Consider the following 12,210-nt stretch of genomic DNA (forward strand, 5'->3'; position numbering starts at 1 on the left):
ACATGCAATTCAGTATAAGTAACAGATCGAATAACTTCAGTCTTAATATAAAATATAATGATAATCAAATTGAAGAAGCACTGCATACTAAGTTCCTAGGATTACTACTAGACAAAAATCTTAAGTGGAAGGAACATGTTGACATGGTATGCAAAAAGATTAATCGATACGTGTACGTGCTTTATAGATTGCGTAAAACAGCCTTACCAAATACGGTTCTTGCAGCTTATCATGGATACGTTGCGTCAGTGCTCCGATACGGATTGATATTGTGGGGAAACTCTAGTGAAGCTAATAGGGCGTTTATAGCACAAAAGAGGTGTGTAAGGGCTATGACAGGAGCCTTCTACTTGGACTCCTGTCGACCATTATTTCAACAATTACACATTCTCCCACTCCCGTCTATGTATATATTTGATATTTGTGTATTTGTTAAACAACACGAATATTTGTTTAGCAAAGCACGTGATATTTATCCGAGGAACTCAAGAAATAGGGATCGACTAGTAACAACATATAGAGCCAATAATGCAGCATACCGAAAGTGTAGTCATGCCATGTGCATAAAAATATATAATAAACTACCCCCAGGCTTACGTCAGTTAACTTCTTTAGCACGTTTCAAAAAAGATCTTTTTTCGTGGTTGATAAATAAATGTTTTTATTCAATAAATGACATGTTGGCACTGTAAAATAATATAGGTATAATAATAATTTTATTGTGACATAATATTAATTTTTAACATATTTTAATTTTTGACATTGTACTATTTGACTAATTAATTATTATATTAATTACTATATTTGCATGCCAGAAATGGTGAATACATTGGACTCATTGTATGCTCTTTGTACAACTTTTTTTTTTACCTGTATTCAGCAAATAAAGAATATGATTATGATTATTATGATTATGATTAATAAATACAATGCTGAAGTATAATGACGAAATAAAATTATAAAAATTTCCATACAAAATTTTAATTTTTTATTTCCAAGTTTTCATGCATTATATTTATCAGATCAAAGTAGCATGGGTACGTGTCGTCATTATATACTAATTACCAAACACCCTGTAGAACTGTAAGATGGCGAGTCGCAATGCAACTATACAAATAAATACATACATACATTTCGTCATCATCACCATCACCATCATCAGCCTGTGGTTGTCCACAGTTGGCCATACCCTAAAGATCCCCACCACACCCGGTCCTCAGCCTTCCTCATCCAGCCACTTCCAGCCAGCGTCTATATCGGCGGTTCATCTATATGTATATTACGTATATGTAATCATGATGCGTTCTTGAAAACTAACAGGTCGGCGCTGACTAGATACGCGCTGATCATCAGCACCGACGATCAGCGTGAGAAGAAAACCAGCTTAAGCAAAGAGGCATTCTGAGTACTGACCTATCAAACTGTATTAAGACTTAGACCCACACAAAGTGCGACGGAATCTGCTCTGTACGTCGTCATACTAAACGCGCGCGTACGTGTGTTCTAATTTGAATGCAAGGAACTGTATGGAGAACGTCACACAAAGGATGACTATTCTATGCGCGCGCCGCAGTGTGAACCTCCATACATTTTCTTGTATTATAACTTATAGACTCCTAGTTGGATTCGGTATTGGGTGTATGTTAACTTGTCTATATAAAAACCGATTTATCTTCGATTATAGCTAAGTACACTCTCAATCAAGCCACCTTTCAAACAAAAAAAAAACTAAATTAAAATCGGTTCATTCGTTGAGGAGCTACGATGCCACAGACAGATACACAGATACACACGTCAACCTTATAACACCCTTCTTTTTGGGTCGGGGGTTAAAATAGTCTATAGAGCGTGCTTTGACATAGTAGTAACATGTAGTTGAAACGAGACAGATTCATGCCAGAAATATAACTCTGTCTCGTTCTTCAACTGTAAGTATGAGCAAAGTCACAGTATCTTCTATAGCCTCAGCCTTTTTTTTATGTAATATTTTGTAATATACAGTCCCTTTATTGTAAAACTTGATTTTGGGGTCTCCAAGATCGATTTTAATTTTGGATTAAGTTGGAAATTCATAATTGGTTGAATTTTAACCAATAGTGCAATATAGTATAAAAGTTTTACAATGCAGGGACTGAATTTTTTTGTAATATTACACATTTTTTTTTTGTAAAATTTATTTTTGACTGAAAAATATATAAGGATGCTTTTCAAAATGTAAAATGAAGTAACCCAATATTTTGTTCTTCCAAATTATATGAAATTTGATTTGTACGATTTTATTATTTGATATTTCTTTTTATAAGGAACTAAAATATATCATTTTGTGTTATGTTATACAATATACATTATACAAGTTATGAAATATAAGTTTTTGTTATGTTTTATATAATGTTTTGAGTTTGTCAGACTCCAGTTCGCTTCCTTTGCGTTTTGTAACAAAATATTACTATCTGTTAGGTGAAATTAAAAATAAAAGATATAATCATTATACTATAGTTTTTTTTTCTCTCTCGTCTGGCGTTACAAAGATTAGGCAATGTCAAGTTTGTAGTTATTTGTAACAAGTTAGTTAAACTATACAAGTATGGCCCCCTCTGTGCCGGCGCTCGCCGACACACGCGCGGCATCCCCTTAGAGCGCTTTCCAGTCAGTTTTAACAAAAAAAAACACTCCAAAAAGGCAGAGCACGCCCGCCAGCTAACACCAACACAGACAAAGTCCTAGTTTTTTATTTCATCTTCATCATCCCATCACCGGCCCACTACTGAGCACGTGTCTCTCAGATTTTTAGGGTTCCGTACCTCAAATTCAAATTCAAATTCAAATTCAATGATTTATTCAATAAAATGTAGGTACAATATGTTGGAATAATGTCTGATGAGCCTTATACATTTTACCACTATAACTGGTGTTTGAATATTATCTTAAATTCAATTAAATTAAATACAAATAAAGTCAAGACTAAAATATTAAGTAAAGAAAGACATACATAGACTTTACACAAGCAAAGTATAAAATAATAGTTAAATAAAGATCAAAAAATGTCAACATTATAAAAACCATAAAAAATATATCAATTATTATTAACAACTCAAAATATGCTTGTCTGTTAGGTAGTGCTTAATGTCAGAATATATTTTGTTTTTTACACATATTTTAAAAATAATTAGACAAACAAAATAAAAATAAAAACTAGAGATATCGAAAAATCATAGGTGCTATTATTTATAAGGATTCAAGTATTCCTTAATCGAATAGAAGCATTTCTCTAATAGCCACTTATTTAAAAATGATTTTAATGTAGTTAATGGCATAACTTTGACGTGGGAAGGAAGCTGATTAAATATGCTTATTGCCATGCAATACGAATTATTTTGGAATAAGCATAATTTTATATCAGGGTATATCAATCTGTCTTTGTGTCTCGTTGCTTTTCCAAGTGCATCTCCATGTCTGGTGAAGAGATCAGGGTTATTTTTTACAAATATGCACATTTCTTTTATATACATACAAGGTAGAGGGAGTATATTAAGGGATTTAAAAAGAGGTTTGCAACTATCCAAATAGTGAGCTCCGCATATTGCCCGTATACATTTTTTTTGTACTTTGAATGCTCTGTCTATGTCAACTGAGTTACCCCAAATTATCAGACCGTAATTAAGTACAGATGATACGTAACCGTGATACGCACTCAAAACAGCGTCTCTAGTGGCTATCTTCCTTAATTTTTTTAAAGCGAACACAAACTTATTGATTCTACTACATACAATGTCAATGTGATTTTTCCAGTTGCAGTGTTTATCAAGTTCAATCCCTAGAAATTTGGTTGATTCCACTTCACATATGACACTGTTATTGTAATGAATATGAAGAGGAATATCTTTAGCTTGAACGCTTTTGAATGCCACAATTTTTGTTTTATCTACATTAAGTTTTAAATTATTTTTATCTAGCCAGTCTATGATCTGATTGATAGTTAGGTTGATGTCTGAATTAAATGTTTTTTCGTTAGTACATTTGATTAAAACAGTGGTATCGTCAGCGAATAGGATGGTTTGGTGTTGTGTTACCTCAGGAAGATCGTTTATATATAGTAAGAATAAAATTGGAAAAACGGAACCCTTGTAGGATCATTTTGTAGTCTGTCTGTCTGTCTATCCGTCCGTCGGTCGTGTCTGTCAAGAAAACCTATAGGGTACTTTCCGTTGACCTAGAATCATGAAATTTGGCAAGTAACCCATTACCTACCTTAATTAATTTAGACTAATATTTGAATTGCCGCCTTTTTGAAACAATATGCACCACAGATGATACATTTTTTATACCATTGGCGTTAGATTCTTGCTTTTTGAACCTGCTGAACTTTGTACATGTTATCTGTCTCGTTTGGTCAATCGTTCAGCCATATTCGATTAAAAATATTAAAAAAAAAGAATCGATTTTTAAATCGATTATTGGCTGAGTCAAAGATACAGCACCATAGACAATATATATTTTAACTTGCCTCACGGCTGGCGGCTCTGGATTCTTACTTTTAATATATTTTGAATGTAAAATAATATTTTAAAGTGGTAAAGTTTGTAAGTTTGTGTATAGGGAGTGATCTCTGGAACTATTGAACCAATTTTGAAAATTTTTTCAGCACTGAAAGCTACATTATTCTGTGTGTAATAGACGGTATTTTATTTTTAACATTACAGATCCCTACGAAAATTGTAATAAGCTACCCGTGCGAAGTCGGGGTAGGTCGCTAGAATATTGTAAGATAATTAATAATAATATAATACATACAATAATATTATAAATGCGAAAGTGTGTCTGTCTGTCTGTCTATCTGCTACCTTTTTACGGCCCAACAGTTTAACCGATTCTGACAAAATTTGGTACAGGCGTAGCTTATATCCCGGGGACGGACATAGGCAACTTTTGATCCCGGGAAATCAAACAGTTCCCACAGGATCTTTAAAAACCTAAATACACGCGGACGAAGTCGCGGGCATTCTCGCTATTATTCATAATAAATAAACATCAACCACACAATACACATGCATTATTTGTAAAAAAAACCGGACCAAAGCGAAACTCGAATAAAGGAAGGATCTAGAAGTAAGCTAAATAAAATCAAACAACCAATACATAAAACATAAGTACTTTATTATTCATGTGGTCGTCGGTTTACATGAGCGTGCCATTTTGCCAGTGACGTATGTATTCGCACTTGCGCGCCTCGCGACAACGGAAGTACTGTGGGTACTGCGCCTTCTCCAGCGGGTGCCAGTAGTCCAGCACCCAGTCCGGGGGCTGCACTACACGTTCGAACGCGGGCCCTCCAGCTATGCCGGTAGAATGAGTGACTGCACATACAAAAAAAAAACAATTATTAAGATGCATAAGACCGGTCTGCCCGCGAAATTCAAATTTAATTTGGCTTTTCGCTATTTGTAAACTAATACGACCATCGATGTATATGGATTAGCCTATCCCATACAATTCCGTCCGCAAAAATAAGCTTGAATCTTACGTCATCTTCATTGACAAAGTCAAGAGACTTTTGCGATTTCTCTTGACTTTTTGAGCGCGTTTTTTATCTTCCAAGGGCCCATCCATATACATCGATGAATACGACAAAGCAAGCTTATGGAATTTTAATTGCTCAAATGGCAGTATCATTCTCATAGGTTTAAAAAAAATCTTTACTTGAAAAGGTTCAGTTTAAGAAATTAGTGGAAATAAAGTTTGATAATAAAAGTCAGTTGAGTGCTAAAATACAGCTTGCCACACGTACAACAAGATAGGCTGTGAATTAGACGTTTAAAAGCTGGGACACACCAAATGCGTATGCAGCACGTAAGCGTAGACGTAGCGCGTACCATGACGTTGTAATGTATGGAACTGTATGAAATATGGCATACCGCTTGCGTGACGTGAACGTTCTCGTAGACGTAATGCGTGCTGTCATGTCTATTCACGCGCCTCACAAGCGCGTGGTCACGTGTACGTGCGCGCGTGTGAATCGGCTCTTAGTTTTTATAACAAAAGTCAGTTTGATACAAATACAACCTTCCTTATGCAAAAAAGAATGTAAATGGTAGATATACATACAGGTATAATTAAATAAAATTACATTTGGCAATAGGAATGGGATGGGTCTTGTCAAACAATTCATGCTCTCCAACCCAGTACAGCCGACGTTGTTCTTTGGGGTCCTTTTCGCACTTATTCTTGTCAAAGCGTGACCTCAGTATCACCTGGTGGTACCTTACGACAAATCTACAAAGTTATAATGAAGTAGCTCGTATTAAGACATACACGGAATTTCTCTCTGCATAGTATGAGAAATGTTTGAGCGTCATGATTATATGATTAATGAAAGAAAGTGAAGTAGAGGATGCTCGCGACTTCGATTTAGATTTTTATAGATCCCGTGGGAACTTTTTGATTTTCCGAGATAAAAAGTAGCTTATGTCCGTCCCCGGGATATTATTGAGCTAAACCTATACCAAATTTCGTCAGAATCGATTAAACTGTTAGGCCGTGAAAAGGTAGCAGACAGACAGACAGATAGACAGACAGACAGACACACTTTCGCATCTATATTATTATTAGTATGGATAGGTGTCTTTAGTTTAAAATATGTGGGGTTCCAGATGTCTTTTATAGAGTATGAATTCGAGTATTAGACTATTATCGAATTGTAGGGACAATAACTAGGCCCAAGCGTTCAATTCAGATCTCCTATGGCGGTTACTGATCTAGCACAATCAATCAATAAACACAGTTACTTCCAGTATCATGACGGTATAATGACATTCATACTATGGGTATGCTAAAATCCACACTTCGATAGCTAGTTACTAGGTTTAAGAACACGCATATTATACAACCATCCAATGATAATACAAATATAAAAAAAGTAGATAGGTAAAGTTACGTCCCTTACGTACCTACTTAGATAATATGTAAAAACTTAAAACTACGACACTTGACTATGTTTGTAGAGCGATATCTCTTTATTCTTGTACGTTTTATATCTTCTGTTCTACTTATCACCGAGCACGAATTTTATATCAAGTAATATTATGAACATAATAACATGTCATGGTGCAATATCATTGTAGCCTTATAGAATGCTAAAACGCTTAGTGGTATGAATTTGCCAGTAGAGTGGTAAGTAGCCACGGCCGAAGCCTCCAATGAATCACCTACATGTTATACCCATCGATGTGTTATACCATACCTTGCTACATAGTAGCTCTCGATTTGTCTCATTGCTTTTTTGTAAAGAGTGCAAACTTTTTGTGCGTGAGTCCTCAATTCCGGCGCAAAAGCCATAGTTTATTACCATGCAATTTGAAAAAATTAAATAATATTTTCTCGTATTCTCGCTACTAACTATAATCCTTGTAGTAAAATCCTTAATATGTCACTAAAATTCAATTCAACTTATTGACATAAATAATAAGTTGACAAAGAGGTGTCATAAAAATAATAAATAGAACAATACAACCAGAACTTCTGATATAGATATTTTTTGCAGTTCATAGAAGACTTTACGAGTAGTGACATTTTAATATTATAGTTGTTGTCATAAAAATGGAATAAATAAAAGTCGCAATTAGTAATCGTACTAAAGTTTATTTATTATATAAAAAGACAGGAATGGCATTAACAGGCATGGCTGACGCGGACTGGGCGGCATGTACCCTTGACCGTCGCGTCGTTCTTATACGGGTTATATTTTTAAATAAGGCGGTGGCCTAATCAGCTATGCGACAAAGAAGCAAAGAATGGTGGCTTTGTCGACAGCAGAAGACGAATATATGGCGATGACAAAAGCCACGAAGGAAGCTCTACATTTAAAGTATCTGTTGGAAGATCTTGGAGTATGTCAACAAATCGTTCCAATATATAATGATAATTTGGCTGCACAGATGTTAGCCAACAATTTGATGACTGGCAAAAGGTCAAAACACATTAGCATAAAGGAACATTTTATAAGGGATTGTGTCCAGAAAAAGTTAATTGCCTTACGCTATAAGGACACAGAAAATATGGAGGCAGACCTTTTAACCAAAGCATTACCACAGCCAAGGTTGACGAAACTCATAAGAATGATTGGAGTCACTCAGACCCCAAGGTCATCGTGAGGGGGAGTGATATAGATATTTTTTGCAGTTCATAGAAGACTTTACGAGTAGTGACATTTTGTATGACGATATTAATATTATACCTAGTTGTTGTCATAAAAATGGAATAAATAAAAGTCGTAATTAGTAATCGTACTAAAGTTTATTTATTATTCCTGGTAATTATAGATGGCTATAAAATGTACTGATGTGCTCGTAATCCACTGCACTTTACTCTGCTCAATATTATACTAGAACTTCAATGGTAACAAATTTTAATAATTTCTTGTTACTTTTGGAGGCATGAAACCCCATGGTTAAAACCAAAAAATCATTTATTCAAAGTAGTTAGGTACTATTGTACGCCTTTTGATAGTCTTAATTAATGTTATTTGTTAGATTTGTAAGATGATATAGTGGTGATAATTGATTACGTAAACTTTAACTAAAGCTACGAGGGTTTCAAACGCGCCTAACTAGGTCTGAAAAGAGCCCACAACAAACGAAACTTAGTTAAAAATGTTAAGTAAAGACTTCATATTCCAATTTGATAATTTAAATATTCCAGTTTTCAAGTAGATTATATTTTGCGATCTTTTCGTTAAAATAAGACCTTTTATATAGTTCGAACCCAATACGCTAGAACCCAATGCAATAACACTTTTTTTATAATAAAAAGTTTTCTTATTGTCTATGGAAAATTTTAAAATCGATATCCACAGACACCTGTCAATGAGAACTACCCATAATAAATTCATAACATGGATTCCTTAATCGATATTTTATAAATAATCACAACAAAATAAACACAGCGCCCTAAATACGGAATAATACGAATTTTTGGGTAATTTATGAGTGGCGACAAAGTTACATTGTAAAAAATATCGTATTTGTATTTACATACCGCATACCGATACATCAAAATATTAATAATCGCCAAAAAAATATCGACGTATCGAATACAAAATATCAATAGTCAATACATCGATACAACGACATTTTGTACCTATGAGGGCCATAGAGTAAACACGGTCGTCGGCCGTCGCTTCATTCTCGCCATAGACTTTTTTTGCTCTCTCGTCTGGCTTTACAAAGATTAGCCAATGTCAAGTTTGTAGTTATTTGTAACAAGTTAGTTATACTATACAAGTATGGACCCCGTCTGTGCCGGCGCTCGCCGACATACGCACGGCACCCCCTTAGAGCGCTTTCCAGTCAGTTTTAACAAAAAAAAAAACACTCCAAAAAGGCAGAGCACGCCCGCTGGCTAACACCAACACAGACGAAGTCCCCCCCCCCCCTAGACTATACGTCAGCGTTGCCAGAATGTTACTTTTGTAACATTTTACGTTACTTTTGACCCCCTCATGTTTCCTCCATGTTACACGACTCAAAATGTTACTTTACGTTACTTTTATTACTTCATAAAAATATTCAAATTTTTCCCAGCAAACCAAAAATAATCGTGAAACGGAACGCATCCAAAACAGTTTTCGTGTTAGTTAATTTCACTTTCTCTAAGTTATTGGTCTAAGTTCACTTTGTTTTGTAATTACTCTGTGATTAAAAAAGTGTTTTGTTTGTTTTTCTCTGTGATTCAACTTTGTTTTGGCCAAAGACCTTAAGTGTAAGGTCTTTGGTTTTGGCTAATAGTTATTCGTGGACTTCGTCTGTGGTGGCGTTTGCTGGCGCGCGTGTTGTGACTTTTTGGAGTGTTTTTTTGTTAGAAGTGGCCGGTTTTTGTGTTCTGCTAGTGTTTATTGGTGGTGGAACTGACCAAGGAACTGACTGGGAAGCACTCTAAAGGGGCGCCGCGTGTATGTCGGCGGGTGCCGGTACAGACGAAGTCCATTCTTATACATATAGTTTTCCTAACTTGTAAATAACTACAAACTTGACATTGGCTAATCAGTGTAAAGCCAGACGAGAGAAAAAAAAAAGTTATTCGTTGCGGGGTAGTGATATTGTAGTTAGGTATCTACATCTAAGTACAAAAAAAAATTATATCTTTATTTCGTCAAAATTCGAAAGTGATTGGTTTGTTCGTTATCCTTATCGACTGTGTATATGTGTTGCTAACACTACTTGCTTGGTAAGTAAATGTTGTATACAATGTAGTTTTAAGTAAATAAGTAAGTAGTTAACTAATTAGGGAATCAGTAATGCAAAAACAAAGTCATAGTATTTGCAACTGAAAGCAGTTTGTTTTTGTATTGACTGTCATCTTATTATTAAGTCACATTTATAGTTTCCAGAAGTTCATTTAGCTATTTACTACTTAGTTATTGTTGTAGGTAACTTCGGTTTTCTTTACAGGAATGAGAGCGAGCTGAGTAGATACCGGCCGGCGTAACCTAAAATTTGAGTTTTGCTATCGAATCTATCGATCTCTTTGCTGAGACCAAGGTAAGTAGTTAGGTACCTACCTAGTATTGTTCAGTTAACAAAACGAATTTGAAATTCCCGCGTAATTTTCTTCACTGCGTACCTACCTAGTGCGTTTTTTTTTATTCTCTCGTCTGGCTTTACAAAGATTAGCCAATGTCAAGTTTGTAGATATTTTCAAGTTAGGGAAACTATATAAGTAAGGACTTCGTCTGTGCCGGCGCTCGCCGACATACGCACGGCGCCCCTTTAGAGCGCTTCCCAGTTAGTTCCAGCATGGTTCTAGCACCAAAAACGCCAGTGAAACACAAAAACCAGCCACTTTTAACAAAAAAAAAACGCTCCAAAAAGGCACCACACGCGCGCCATCAAACGCTACACAGACAAAGTCCACCTAGTGCGTAGCCTCTCAAACAGTCCTGTGTTGCCAGATCGCCCGATATAAGACGATTTTAATCTTTTTAACCCCCGATCCAAAAAGAGGGGTGTTATAAGTTTGACGTGTGTATCTGTGTATGGCATCGTAGCTCTCAAACTAATGAACCGATTTTAATTTAGTTTTTTTGTTTGAAAGGTGGCTTGATGGAGAGTGTTCTTAGCTATAATCAAAGAAAATCGGTTCAGCCGTTTGAAAGTTATCAGCTCTTTTCTAGTTAATGTAACCTTCGTCTTGTTAGGGTGATATAAATTTTTAATTTACACTTGTATTATAAATTGATTAACAAAATAAGTTATAGCTATTCAAAGACATTTCTAAATCCGTTGTTATATTATTATTTTACATAGTTATTGATTTGTTTTTCTTTTTCAGGATCAGCAGTCAATTTATTCAATCAACAATTATTATTACGATTCTTTTTAAGCTTAACTAATGGGACAAGAAAACTGTTTAAATTTTTGTATAATAAAATGCCATATTAACCTGTGCACCTTATTACTTTTATTTTCCACGAAAAATAAGGAAATGTTACTTTTCTCGTGAAAATGTTACATTTTGAGATGTCTCGTGTTACAATTGACTATCTGCCACTGGCAACACTGCTATACGTAAAACAAGCGTCAAAAGAAAAGTCAATCGCCATTTCCATTCTTGCGTTATTGGTCTGTGCTTTCTTGAATCTTGTTTTCTATGGCTATGGCGACCGACGTTGGTGATCTTTCCTGTGGTTTTTTTTTGTATTTTTTAGTGTCTTTTAGTTATGAAATTACTTGTTTCGTAATTAAATAGCGTTTTGATCACTACATTTTGTTTGGGTCGTGGTTCGTTGAGGTATTGTACTGTGTTGTTGCTGATGAGTTGTAACTTGTAACACTTTTCTTTGGCTGGCCGGCGTTGGTTCAACATTTTTTTCTTGCATCTTGCATTTGATCAGTCGAACATAATCATTTAAATAAATAAATAAATTCTTTATTTGAATAATGTGTGTTAAAAAAAAGGTTAAATTATTATAATAGTACAAAACACATTAGCCGTAGCGGCGTACAAATAGTGTGTTAGTTTAACATGCTGTTCTTAAAATGCTTATACAAAAAAATAAAATAAATCAGATACTAAAATTAAAAAAGTGAAACGTACAATAATAAATAATATCAAAAACCGAATAAGAACCAAACACATCCAGTCAGGAAATTCTAACATACAAATCTTTGATAAAATAGTTAAAAGAGTAGAAAATAGCTTGTCTTTATTCCAGTTCAT

The 12,210-nt window shown here is 34.8% G+C and overlaps 1 protein-coding gene across 2 annotated transcripts; it reads right to left on the reverse strand.

Annotated features, from left to right (window-relative positions):
* Positions 1 to 5,133: 5,133 nt before the first annotated feature.
* LOC123878684 (NADH dehydrogenase [ubiquinone] 1 beta subcomplex subunit 9-like) lies at positions 5,134 to 7,541 on the reverse strand. Of its 2 annotated transcripts, none has more exons than XM_045925998.1 (3): positions 7,238 to 7,541; positions 6,125 to 6,258; positions 5,134 to 5,354 (listed from the first exon to the last, which is right to left on the reverse strand). In XM_045925998.1, exons 1-3 carry the CDS (start codon positions 7,330 to 7,332, stop codon positions 5,176 to 5,178), a joined length of 408 nt encoding a protein of 135 aa, XP_045781954.1. In that variant the 5' UTR covers positions 7,333 to 7,541; the 3' UTR covers positions 5,134 to 5,175. The 2 variants fall into 2 exon arrangements, with proteins under 2 accessions (XP_045781954.1, XP_045781953.1); XM_045925997.1 differs by having other exon boundaries at positions 6,125 to 6,270.
* Positions 7,542 to 12,210: the final 4,669 nt, after the last annotated feature.

Source organism: Maniola jurtina, chromosome 26, assembly GCF_905333055.1.
Source record: "Maniola jurtina chromosome 26, ilManJurt1.1, whole genome shotgun sequence".
In the NCBI taxonomy this organism is placed as follows: domain Eukaryota; kingdom Metazoa; phylum Arthropoda; class Insecta; order Lepidoptera; family Nymphalidae; genus Maniola; species Maniola jurtina.